Genomic DNA, 14036 nt, shown 5'->3' with positions numbered 1-14036 from the left:
AGAGTATTTCAATTATCTCAAAAATGAAACATTGAAGGATTTATTCGGATTTATTCGGATTTATTAGAAATTCTCATCTGTTTTTGTAAATAAATCATGAATAATTTTATTATGAATTATTACTTAGAATAATTATTTTTGCATCTTTTTTATAATAGAATTAATAGAATTAAAAACGTGATATAATTTTAAAAGCGATGTCAAATATTCATCGAATAAAAGATCATTTTCTTTCATATTTTCTACCGTTTCCATTATAGTGATATATCTTGGCATATATTTTTCGAAAAGAGCAAATATATATATTTTCCGGAGGAAATGTTAACTTTATCCTTTCGTGTGATGGTCATTCGGACAAAAGATCGTACTTTTCTTTCTGACCCGTCAGAACGTCCTTTCAGTTTTGTTATACATGCAAATAATCCTTCGGTGTTCCTGAAACGGCAACCTCACTGGAAGAAATTTGAGGTTGTGAAAAATAATAATAATCATAAAAAGGCGCTCAAAGCACGGCGTAGAAATTCCAGAAATAGTATCATCTTATTTGAATTATTAGCAACGGTTTTGAAGAGATGTTTTGCGCAAACGGTTTTCATGTCTATTATACGTCTCCATCACTATTGTAAATATCACATACTTTGCTTAAGAATCGAAGAAAAATCGCTGTTTGTAGAGAGAAGCGAATACGTTTCAGTTCAGTGATGTGAATCGTCTACATATTTGTGAAAATTCATTGCAAGATCACGCGTCTGGAAAATCGATTTATTTATGCGGGTTTCAATGCAAGAACGCGGATGATTTGCATTAAACCAATCAGAAAAGTATAAACTTAATAAACAGAAAGATCTGTATGTTAATCGCACGCGATTCATTTCGTGTAAACATAAAATATTAATTCAATAAAAAATTGTATGATTAATATATTTTTAACAGAATTTTATAAGAGAAACAAAATATTATTATTTTATAGACGATATTTTAATATGTTATAATTAAACGAAAAGTTTATTAGATAAAGTATCTGTTTCTATCAATAACGTATTGAACGTACTAAAAAAATTTCAAGAACATAAGATTCAAGAGCTCTTAAAGCCCCGAGACGTGAAAAACCAAGAAATCAATGACTCGAGGATTTAAAAAAGTAAAGATACAAGAATCTTCTAAAGTTGCAAAAGTAACAAATTAAGGATTGAAAATAGCGTCAATATGACGTAGATTTTATAAAATCTAAAGACAACCTGACAGTAATCACCTGTTTGTTTTTTTTTTACGTAAACGATTATAAAAGCTGTTTGTATCCCAATCAAAATCGTAATATTATTAATATATATTATATTATCAGTTGTTTTCCAGTTTACTAGTATTTAAAAACATTATGGATATGAATTTAATCATAATTTAAAACAAGAGTAAGTAGAAACTGAGCAAATTAATTAAATAAGCACGTTAAATAGCTTATTGAGTATTTCTAAAAAATACAAATTTTTTTATTAATATAACACTTTTATTGCGGCTTTTCGATGGAATGGCATATTTAAAGATTCTTAAAGAATAATTATCAAAAAAGAAAGAAAAATATGTGAAGAAATAAAATAATATTCATTTTACAATAATTCACAATTTCTCGCCGCCGGAGGGTAAAAATATCTCAAGTGATTATTCCCGATTAAATAAATACAATGAAATTAATAAAAAAATTAATACGGAAAAATTAAAAGATGCTCAACTCAATGAATCGCGAAAGCTCGATTTAAATACACGCGCTGTGCGACTTCGTGAGTACGCACGGTGCTTCATTGGCACGCTATTCAGCGCATTCACGCCTGCACGCATGTGCGTGATACGAAACGCGATTACGGGCGGCCATCGTAGCGGCGCGGTAACGGTGGAGTTTCACGAAGTCTTCGTCTTCGTCGTCGTCATCGTCGTCGTCGTCGTCGTCGTCGTCGCGACGACATTCTGATCTGCATTTAAATTGGAAAAAAAGCGTTAAACTTCACGCGTCGTGAACACGCTGCAACTGCGGCCGCATGCATTTTTACATGCATAGCGGATGTGTGATAATTCTGTTACACATCATCAGGTGAAAGAGTAGCGAGTTTTCTCACTCGAGTTTCCTATTTCTCATGTAGATTCATTGTTCTGATGTTATAAATAATAAAAATAAATAATTAAAAAAATAATTTCCTCTTTGTTACGATAATGAATAATTATCTAGAAAATAGATAGAAATCTCATTGTTTCATACTGATACGTTTTTGATTACGGCGAATAATGTTTTGTAAATTGAGAATTAATGGAATATAAATTGTTAATGAAGAAGTTTGACCGAATGATGTGCACGTATATGTTATCTAAACGCATATGCCGTTGGTGGAATTTATAACTATGCAATTTGGAATGTTATATAATTTAAATGCAAATAAAGTTTCTTTTTCCATATGTATTACGAGAAATACTATAATTTAATATAACCGTCGAATTGTCTAGAGAAATATATGCACAAAAGTATGAAGTCAAATAGAATTTCCATTTCCCAATATCACAATATCTAAGTATTTTACGTAGATTTTATGATGGAATACATATACATGCGTGCGTTCTTCTTTATGAATATTATACATATTTCAAATCACAGCTAGTAATAAAATAAAAATAATTCTGCAGTTCGTTTGTTTCATTATTTCTTTCATTTTTGATTGATTGCTATTTCTTCTGTGTGTGATTGAAGATATATTTTAACATTCATGCTAACATCGTAGCACAAGTTCGTTACGTATAATAGAAGAGAAAAATTTTTCCGCTTAATATTTTTCGACAACTTTATTGTTGCCTCGAAAAGCAATGCTTGTTACTTTGGTAACAATGGCTGTTGTTACTCACATATGTGGTATTACTCGACGTGGCAACACACAAGTTGTTTCGAATAGCTTTTAGTCGATTTTATTGCTCCATAAAGCATTCAGTGATGTTGACGCTCAGGCATCGAAGCTGTAGGTGCACTATCGTATATGCCACGTGACGATAAATTGTTTTACATCTTTCATTGAGATCTTACCAATCTTTCAAAGGTGCAATGTAACCTACCATATCAAAATTATGGCCGATAAAATATTATTATGATATGAAAGTATAATAATATCCGTATATACCTGTTACGTTTTATGAATGTGATACGGAAACTAATCGTAAAATTTTGCCATAAATATAGAAGAATGTCCCCTATTATGAAATAGACGTCTAATATGAAATAGCGGCGTTTCTGCTAAACTAATAGACGCTATCTATTGGTTCCACCATGAATTTATTGCTCTTGAATTGAAAACTGTTTAATAAAAATTCATTATTAGATCATGCCTAGTCATCGTAAAAAAAGATTTTAGAATTTGGACATCTTTAAGTTTCATTGAGATGAGCCTTTAAACATTGTTTATCATTTAATAAATAAATATTTGGCAATAAATTCTTCATGTAGTGATAGAGTAAGGTCGTACTAATAGAAAAATATGGAATGTGTTAAATTGTTTAATTACAGAAGTTAGATTTGATCGCAAAATCGTAAAGCGTGGAAATCGTAATATGAGAAAGTCAAAGTATTTCTAATATGAAATAATCCATGCTCCCATGTCATAGTGAAAATTGTTGCTAAAGTATAAATGTTATTGTATTATACATAAAAAGGACAATTAGAATAAACGTCGAGTGCCTATTTCTGCGATGCTTGATTTGCTCAATTATCTGAAGACGAGTTCTGGATATAATGTATTGCATACTCATTTTTCGCGCATTCTGACTGTGTTTGTTTATATTTAAGAAACATTAAATAAAGTTTGTTAGTTGCAATACTGGTATACTTTGCGTTTTATCGATTTTTCAGGGCATCTCATATTAGGAGCACAATTTTTTGATTTTGCGATTTGCTCACTTTTTACATTTCTTTAATTTCAAAAAAAAAAAAAGAAATTTGAATTAAATTTTATAATATATAATATTATCTTAGTGCTTATTAAATTCGCTTCATAATGACCTATTATTTTTTTAAATTCTGTCCATAGACTTCTAGCATTTACCCAAAATGAATTCGGTATTTCATAATAGAAGCCTTTCCTCTACCAATTTTCTGGCGTACACAATTTTTTTCTTTTATTAATGAAAAACTTTCTACAGACGAAATGCGAAATTGTATTTATAAATATATCGAAGAAGTATTAAACTATATGGAAAGAATGATTTTGCTGAAATTTAGCTAAAAATTTAGCTAAATACATTATCTGAAAATAATTTTGTTAAATCATAAAAAAATTATGTAGAACGCTTAAACATTGATGACAGCCAAAAATTTTAATATTTTAGCAACCAATTTAGGAATTTTACATAAGTATTTTGATGTAGTTCAATAAAATTATTTTCAAATCTACATCTAATTAAATTTTTAGATATTTCAGCAAAACGTTTTTTTCATGTATAAAATCGATGTTGCACAAATCCCCTCGTGTCACAAATTTTACATCCTACAAACTTTAATTATAAAGTCGAAACTCGCAAGCGTCATATCTTTCTTTATATGTGTACTGCACGAGTTTCTATAAACAGAAGATTCATGTGTGCTTACCTGGATGATTCTCGATTTGTTGAGAATCGTGTTTCCCGATGGCTGATAGCGTTCCATGTCCCTCAGGATACTACGTACACCGACGTCGTCCGCGTCGACCAAACGAAAGGCAGTGATATTGACAAAATTGTACTTGAAGTCCTCGAGATCGAAGGTTTCGATATCCTGTGGAAAAGCGAGCGAGCGAATCGAGTCGCAGACCAAGTGGATCTTGAATGTGCGTTTCAATATCCCTAGGGTACTTACGAAAGTCGTGAAGAGGTAGTGGTACTTGTAATCATTCATCTGCAGCTGCAGGATCTGCAATGTATGTGAAACTATACGGTCAAGACCACTTTTGCGATAGAAAATATTATATGTAAAATATAAATCTATTTTTTATCGGAACATGCCCAAATTTACGATTATTTTTATCTTTGAAATATTTCTTTACGTATGAATTTTTGGAATAATTTAGAATCAATTTTTTTTCAACAAAAATTTATTTAAACATCCTTTCCCAATTTTTTAATATCCAAATATTTTTATAATTAACTAGCAGATTTTCTTTAAATCAATATGATAATAGTAAAATAATTAAAAAATAATTTATATACGTACATAATACGTTTAAAAAATTTAGATGTGGATTTAATATCATGAATGTTAAATATAATTCTCACCGTGTTGATGTTAATACATATAAACAATAACACAATGTAGATTTAATGCTATTAGTTTTAAACCATAATATTAAATTCATACTCATGAAACTAAATTAAATCATGTTGGTTTATATCAACACATTTACACGGTAAAAATTCTATAAACATCGCAAAATATAAAATCCACACATTCGTATTTTTTTTAGAAGGTATGTGTTAATGTAATATATACGCAGAGTGATTTACCATTCGTAGAAAATGATGCATGTGCTCGGGTTTTGTGTCCACGATGATATTTCGAAATTCTTTGCTCTTCATTTCAGAAAGAACCTGCCTATACGAGTTGGGGTCTGCCTGCCGGAGACTGACTTCTATACCACGGATTTTCGGTGACTTCACCAGCTCTCGAAGCTTCATTAATCCTAAAACCCGAAGTAGATATGTATTTATCTCAATTACATGATATATGATCCAATAGCACAAGATATAAAAAATTAATTTATGAAGATTATCGATGTCAACATGAGCGAAGCATTTGTTTCACAATCTCCGCAGGAATTATCAGGTCGGTCGCTTAATGACACGGAAACCCGTGAATCGCGCTATCCGACGAAATCAATACTCTCCAGCGCCTAAGTAATCAAGGTATCTGACTTGCAGGTCTTCCGGGGAGACACAGGCTCTGTTCTCTTGCAAGTTACCCGCTGGAACTTTGACTCTTGAGATTCCGACGCGTATTGGAGACGGGCGGCAACGTTTCGGTCTGTCAGTTTCTATTGAGCACGGAATGCCGAAGTCGAGATAATTTCACCCATGCAAACGATCTGCTGATTGATGCGGTCGAGTTTACTTGAGTGTATTGACGTCTAAGCCGATATTGATTATATCATGTTAACGTATATATTAGGTAACACAAAGTTTACATTTATTCGCTTAAATGCTTCTAATAATATAAAAAATAAAATCACACATAATCTATTAGTTTTATTTGCATCGTTGATTCAATTAATTAATATCAATCATTAATTTAATTTGAAGTAAAAAATTTTATACATGACAGTACAGATATGGGATACGTGTTACTTAAATAAAATAGAAATTCGGTACCATTGTTCTTTCAGAAAAGAGAAAGGAAGAAAAAAAAAGAAAATGTACTTTGTATTCTTGTACATTCAAGTGGTAGCAGTAATTAATCTAGGAGTGAGTAAGAAACCGAGTTTAATTGAAGCCGTGTTGAGCAACTCGAGTAAGACCAATGTTCTCATGTAAGCAGATTTTGTATCCCGGGGGACAACATCGGATGACTATCTTGGGAAACACTATGAATAACTGGCTGGAAGTTAAGCGTGCATGTTTCACTGAAGTATCAATACTGTGACCACCGAATGTAACTTTGCGGTCGTCACATATCAAGTTGTGTCTAAAGAAAACAGTGATAAGAAAATTATTTTTGCGTAATAATATAATATAACATTTATAAAGATCTATTTTATAAATATTATATAACTTATCGATTATATAACTTATATTTATTGTGATATTATCAAGATATCTCATCGACTTTTCATTATAATTTGTTTCAATTTAATCATAAACAATTGTTCTGCAAAATTTTCAAACGTAATTTTTTTCCAATTTTGCATAATGATTAAAAAAGAATAACTATAATTATTAATAAATTAGTACTTTGTGCAAGGCGTGATAATGAAAAATTTAAATAGGTAATGAAATTGGTGAGTGTTACAGTTTGAATTGAAAATAATAAGTTGAATATTTCTTGCGGTTTGTGGTGTGACTCGTTGCAGTTTAAATTATGAACACTCTGTGTATACCAAGAACGAACTTTCATGGGAGTCGTTTGAAATGGCGGTTTTAATTAAAATAGCATTTCGAGCATTTTACTGCTCTTCGTAATTTCGCGGACGACACGCGAGATAGAGAATCGGAAGAGAAAGAAAGAGAGAGAAAGCAGAACCTTTTATTAAAATTGACATGGCGAGAAGCCGTAAAGAGAATGCGTTATCGCGAGTTACGTTTCAAGGCGTTGTAACAGAGTATACGAACATCCATCAAAGTGGAAGGATGGTACGTCGTTTACGATTCTACAATGTGAGAGAATTGTACCATTTACAGATTACTAACTAGGGAATTGGCATTGCCTGACTTAACATACGTTGTGTTTAAGGAATACCGAGGAAGACCACGTTTCTAGAGAGCGAGACATGATGTGCGGAAATGAGCGCAATGCGACGCAATTTCTCACTACGATCCGCATCGCGGTTTTGAACTTAACGGCATAGTATTATCCTGGCTTTCAACGACGAGCATTGAAAAATGTTTTGCATGTTTACGTATAATAAAATTTATATAATAAATGTGCTCCATAATCTTATATTTTTGTATTTGAAAAGAATGATGATGTAGGAAATGAAATTTACCTTCTGTTTGATTAAACTTTAAAATGTTCGTATTTGTTATACTTTCTAGAATGACTTGATAACACTTGTTTGATACTCAACTAATCGCGAATTCGTAGAGAGAAGGTAGTGATTATGACCAGTATAGATGTAATGGCCTCTTTTAATTTCTTCGCTATTAGGTGATGAATTTTAGTAATTACTTATGGAATTATTTGTTTAGTTACCATTATATCATGATCCTAATATGCTAAATATCCAGTATTTTTAGTTTCAAGCATTTTGAAACATTTTCAATATAGGTTACATTTGAATCAATTGATTAAGCATAAATCGAGAAAAAACACCCCGTTTTTTTAAATCCAATCGATAATCCTACAATAATAATAATAATAAAAATCGTTAATAAAAAAGAATAAAAATAAAGATAGAAAATCACTAAGAAAAATAAAGAACTAAATATCACTGACGTACAAATCATGGAAAAGCTCTTACCAAGATAATTGGTTGCACCACTTATATATATATAAGGATTCTGCGAGATGAGAAAAAATTACAAGCCGAACTAAACGTGGCGGTACTTGACAATAATTTCTCTAAGGATTACAGAAGAAACGTTCGTGTCTATTCCTATGGAAGATAAATTATCATATTGATTTTTATACACTCTAATGACGACCACTTACGATTCGTGCTCGAAACGTCGATATGCCTCGACAGTGCGAAATATTGCGCTGAGTTGGCGCACGAAAGGAAGCTGTCAACGATTACTTGCCTCTTCCTTTTTCGTTCCTCGCTTCGAGTGGATCGCGTGGTGACAGACGATCGAAATAATTGGATCGCTGGCTGTCTTAAACATGCGCATTTCAAGAGGACGGCCGAATGAATATTGAAGGTGCGAGCGAGCGATGGCAACTGAAAGATTCGATTTGGAAGTACTTTGAGAAATAACGCTTTAGAATATAAATGCGTTTTTTGTAAAAAAGATACTTGATGACGCTTTTAATAATATTCCAAAAAAGTAAGAGGGACAACTTTACTTGCGGAGTTGCAATTATATTTCGACAAAGAATGAAGAAAATATAGCAAGTGCTTTTGAGAAGAAGTTTCTTACAAAAAGTTATATAGTTGATTCTTCCAAATTTATTACTATTATATACAATACATTTTAAAGGAAGTTATATCTCTTAAAAATCTCAAGATTCTTTTTAAATAAAAATTTCATAATGAAAAAAGCAAAAAAGAAAAGATCGATCAGTGTACTGTAACATACAAAACTAAATAAATTTTTATTAATGCTTTAATTCTATTTAAATTTCCAAATACTATTTTGCTATAATAATAATAAAAAATAATAAAGATAAGACGCTAATATTTTGTGTGTGTGTGTGTGTGTGTAAATATATTAATTTCAAATTCAATTAGATACAGTTAAATTTGCAATTCAATTGAATCCAAACAGTCTTCAGTACTTTCAATTTTTATTTTTTCACAAAAGCAAAAACAAATAATGAAAATCAAATGATAAAAAAACAGAAAACAAATTCGCATTTGATATTTTTCTAAAATAATTAAATAGTTTTAATAACTGTAGCTATAACGTATTGTCGAGAATGTTTGAACAGAAAATATTGAAATACACACTGTATATTAAAATAAAGCCCTTTAAAAATGTTTTATAAAATAAATAATTGAAGAGAAAAAAATGAATATATCTGTTTAGTTATAAAGATATTTTAATAAAAAATCACGATTTTAAACCTGCAGATGATTTCATTCGCAAATATATTCTTTTATTGACATGTAACTTGTATATCATTTTTTTTTTGTTATGCATGACTGTCCTTAATAAAATTAAATGGGATGTAACAATGCATTTTTTTCGCGTATAGTTATATTTTACAACAACGATGTCCTTCCAAATTCATTGACTATCATTAGTTAGCGACCTTCTTTCAAAATGATGTTGTACAAGACGGATTTTCATCAACTACGTCAAGAATCATGAAGAGGTTTGTTTTCAGAAGATTTGCTCGTCCCATCGGGACCGGTCAGTCGTTCGTGCGGAAAGACGACATACCGAGGAACTTCGACGATCGCCGAGTTATATGAAAAGTTCATGAAGACTTTCGCTGCGTCTGGGAGCAAATTCCCACTTTTGCGACCCTCCATTGCATCGCCATGGTTTAGTTATCGTGTAAAACATACGTGCTCGACTGGACACGTTATAAAGGACCGGGTTGGTCATAAAATTCTCATTATGACAAGGGAAAACGTACGAAAGAATGCACCATTGCGGTAGGATATTCGCGGAGAGATCTCCACAAAATATGATAGCGACCATGTATAATTTTCACGAATGCACCACTCACGCTTCTTGCGTATTCTTCGGACTTCCTCGTAATTACCGTAGTATTACGCTCAGATTCTGTGAAGAATTTCGCCAGAGTTCGTGTGTTTAGAAGCAAAACCATTTAGAACGTGATTGTGAAATTAGAGAGGAGCAAGTCTGCGTAATGAAATTTGAAAATACGTGAGAAAAATTATTGATCTCTTAATAATATTCAAGATACGTGAGGGAAATGAACTGGTAATAATAATCACTCTGCTTTAGAATACGTGACTGAAATAATTGACGGTTGATCACATGTTTAAAGTATTCGAAGCACAGATTGCCTTTTTAAAATTTGTATTAAAAATAATGATAATCAATATAAATAGAAGAGAATCAAAATATCAGAAAAAACAATAATATATGCATATATTACGCTGTATTTATTACATTATTTATGCTGATAAATCTGTAGGATAATGATATCATATTGCATCTTTTATACAATTTAATGCAAAGATAAATTTTGTAAGGTATGAATGCATATCGAAAATGTTTTTCGGGGAGCAAAGAGGTTATCACGTAAACAATAATTTTTGTGTTAATAAAGTGTTCTTTAAAATATATATATTTTAAAATATATTTTAAAATGTCTCCTTTCTGATTTTAAATAAGAAAAATATTAGATTTAAACCCCCGATCTTCTGCTGGATATATTCATAAATATACGATGACATTTAATAACATTACAATGACATTTAATAGAAAAACAAATTTTATATTTTATACCGCTCAATTTTTTTTTTATATTTTTAAGTTAAAAAATATTTAAGGATCACGTTCGGCATTCAATATAGATATTTGTAGGGAAGATAAGCACAAGGTGCTTGAAGTTTTCCATCGTACAGGTCTTGCAGATCCTCAGAATACTGCTGGTCTGTCACTTTCAGAGGTTATAAAAATACAAGGCCACATCGCCTGGTTTTGACGGATCTCACGTAAAAAGGATTTGACATTTCATGCTTGAACTAGCGAACTTTACGAGGCGAGCGTACTACAGAATAAGAAGAAAATATCTAGACGGAATATCGCAGATAAAATGTCGAAAATAAGAAATATATGTATGCATATGACGTAAAAACTTCGTACTTTTATTTAAAAAACAGTGTGCATTAAAAATATTGATACTATTGTTTTGCAAAACTGTCATTGTTTTTAAAGTCAAAAATGTATATTCTGAACATTTTATATTTTAAGTCTCGTGATATATCTGTGATATTCGATGAAATTTGTGAGATGCAAAAATTTTCCAATAAAAATGTCGGCTCTGCCGTAAAGAAAAATGGAAATACGCAAATCGTTCTCTTGTGTTTTTTTCTATCATTCTGCATCGAAATATAAAAATGCAGGGTCGTGAGTTCAGCGGGGACGATTCGTACTTCCGTCAGCGACTCCATTATTCTGAAGGATTTCGTGAGGAATGCGGATGGTAAGGAACGACGAAGGTGCAAGGGAGAGAAGACGTAAAACGTGTAACGTAAGACGAGAGGAGATGTGGAGATGGTTGTTCGATGAAGTCTTGGAAGTTCCACAATAGACTGTGATGGGCCAGGTTGAAGGTTCATTGGCGATTCTCGAGACGTAAGGACACGGAATCAGGTTGGCGGGAGTACGAAGCGGGAACTCGAAACCGTTTCGGCCACTCAACGTGCTCCTTTTTCTAAAAGCGGAAAGTACCATCGCCTCACAGTAAATTTCTCATCCTTTGGTACTTATCTCGGGATGAATGAAGGTTGATCTTATTATACCGCGGATTGAAAAACCGACGTCGAATTAACTAGTGAAACATTAATCCACGTGGGGCGATTTCACTTCACGTAATTTCGATGAACTCTAAATGTAATTACGACGTCGGGAATCTTGCTGCCGACTTTCCGTTGAATAATGTCTGACGAGCTGAAGCACGTAACTCATTTCATATAAAGACGGGCGCGCGTGGAAGAATTTTCGCTTAATATTGCATCGCATATTATTCGCGCGATATTACGACGTTATTTCAATCGGAAAACTCTTTCTCAGTGCGGCTGACTTAATGTTTCTATATTATTGCTATTTTTGCTGTGTAATTTAACGCTTAATATAGCTATTTAATTATTTAAAATAATGTAAGAATGACATGATATAACGTTGAAAAAGTGATGATACTTCTCGCTGCATCCATTAGCTCAACTCTAAATTCGAATGTTATTTACTTAAAACAAAATATTTTGTTGCGTAAAGTTATTATAAATCAAATGATTTGTTTTTTGCAGTTAGTTGCAGGATGTATTTAAAAATGTTGGTATTAGCAGATAATATTTTTTCAGCTGATTTTTTGACTGAGCTGATATTATACGTACAGCCAAAATATTCCTAAAGTTAGTAAACTTTATGATTTTTTTTTCTTAAATTGAAAATTGTAATTGATTTACTAAAAAATGTTATAGGCATCAACACACATTCGTTTTGACCAAATACAGCTCTCTTCGCTCTGTGTATTTTTTCATCTGTAAATAAACGGAAGAAGTTTCATGTTACTATTTTTATGTTACCATTTTCTACATTGATTGGATAAAAAATGAACCTATCAGAGCGTCGGATCCAATCTTCCCGAATAAATTCTGAAAAACGCCTTCCCATTACAAGAAATAGATTCATGCTACATAGGTAATGATTCTAAGTGACGTCGATGCGACGTTGTGTATTTTATATCAGGTGCAAAACTAAACAGTTCGCGCAGTCACAATTCCGCTCGCCATTAACATCCGCGCATATCTGTATACGTGAGGAACTTGGCGTTAATATTACAGCCACGGACACAGGACTTCATTGTAAAGTTTATTCTACCAGAGAGTTATGCGGAGCGCGTTTATTGTACGGCGGAAGGTTTCTAATGCGGCGGCTTGATTTTGCTCGTTCTGCGTTAATGCGCGATATCTCTCCTCATGCGCGAGCGGAAGCGAAACTCAATTAGATTCGTGGATAAATGCCGTCCTGTTTGCGGTCGGATGAACGACGATGTTCGTGTCGATGACATATGTCAATAGAGCGGTTAAATATTAAACATTAATTGTATAAAATTCTTATGGTCATTGACGTCCCGAAATAGAAAACTAGAAGCGTTGGGGAATTCTCTCATTCGTTGAAATATTACGATATTCTTTGTACGTGTTCTACTCGAAATTCCATTTTCGTTTAAAATTGCAGACGAGGCGAAGATGTTTGAACTTTTTGAGAAAGCTCTGAATTGACATTCCGCGGCGATCTAAAGGCATACAGGGAATAACGATTATGGAATTCTTTAGACACCAATAATTCTTTGGCATAGAAGAGAAAGAGAGAGAGAGAGAGAGAGAGAGAGAGAGAGAGAGAGAGAGAGAGAGAGAGAGAGAGAGAGAGAGAGAGAGAGAGAGAGAGAGAGAGCATCCACAATACTATAAAATAGAATTAAATAAAAAATTAAATGTGTTTCATAATTCTTTTATCTAATTATGCGCGCAATTAGTATTCCTTGAATTTGCACATTTAAATTACAAAGCAAAAAACAAAGAAAGAAGACGCATCCGTCGCTTGATTAGATAGAATGCAGCGATTCAAGAAACGCGCAAAGTGGATAGCGGATTGTTACTGGTTAAGGAAGTTTCCGCGGAAACTCCACGAGACGGAAAACCAGTAAAGTAATCGTGAATCGATACCAGCGACTCTCTAAACTACTCGAAAGTTGAAAGAGATCTAATGCCACGCTGTCTGGCTCCCAAGATAGCCATGGAGCTAGCGACGGCACTTGCTCGTCGATTGAATGAGTCAATTTCGCAAACTGCCTAATGTCTATCTCTTCTACCATCAAAGATAACTAAGTGATTTAAATTAGGAGTTAAATGAAACTTTTGCAATCCGTTAATCTTTTTCTATTCACGTGATACTAAATCTAGCGTACAAGCCACGATTTTTTACAATGGTATAATAGAATAGTTGACTCGAGAACTTTTCAG

At 32.5% G+C, this 14036-nt stretch overlaps 1 protein-coding gene and 1 long non-coding RNA gene across 8 annotated transcripts in view; one reads left to right on the top strand and one right to left on the bottom strand.

The window, feature by feature from the left end:
• LOC105150465 (glutamate receptor ionotropic, kainate 2) overlaps positions 1-14036 on the bottom strand; it is a 145136-nt gene that overhangs the window by 63373 nt on the left and 67727 nt on the right. For all 5 annotated transcript variants that reach the window (XM_087413537.1, XM_011063581.2, XM_087413536.1 and 2 more), the window contains exons 5-7: positions 5503-5678; positions 4859-4912; positions 4613-4777 (exon numbers count right to left, since the gene is read on the bottom strand). In XM_087413537.1, coding sequence (XP_087269663.1) covers positions 4613-4777; positions 4859-4912; positions 5503-5678 — 395 coding nt within the window. The remainder of the gene's footprint in view (positions 1-4612; positions 4778-4858; positions 4913-5502; positions 5679-14036) is intronic.
• Positions 5673-12072, top strand: LOC105150464 (uncharacterized). Of its 3 annotated transcripts, none has more exons than XR_015547472.1 (4): positions 5673-6163; positions 6378-6456; positions 6530-7341; positions 7442-12072. It is a non-coding gene; the product is annotated as an uncharacterized LOC105150464 (long non-coding RNA). The 3 variants fall into 3 exon arrangements; XR_015547471.1 differs by having other exon boundaries at positions 6530-7365; XR_846726.2 differs by having other exon boundaries at positions 6530-12072.

The sequence above is a fragment of the Acromyrmex echinatior genome, chromosome 14, assembly GCF_024713525.1.
Source record: "Acromyrmex echinatior isolate Ae372 chromosome 14, ASM2471352v2, whole genome shotgun sequence".
In the NCBI taxonomy this organism is placed as follows: domain Eukaryota; kingdom Metazoa; phylum Arthropoda; class Insecta; order Hymenoptera; family Formicidae; genus Acromyrmex; species Acromyrmex echinatior.
This window is presented reverse-complemented; position numbering and strand designations above follow the sequence as displayed.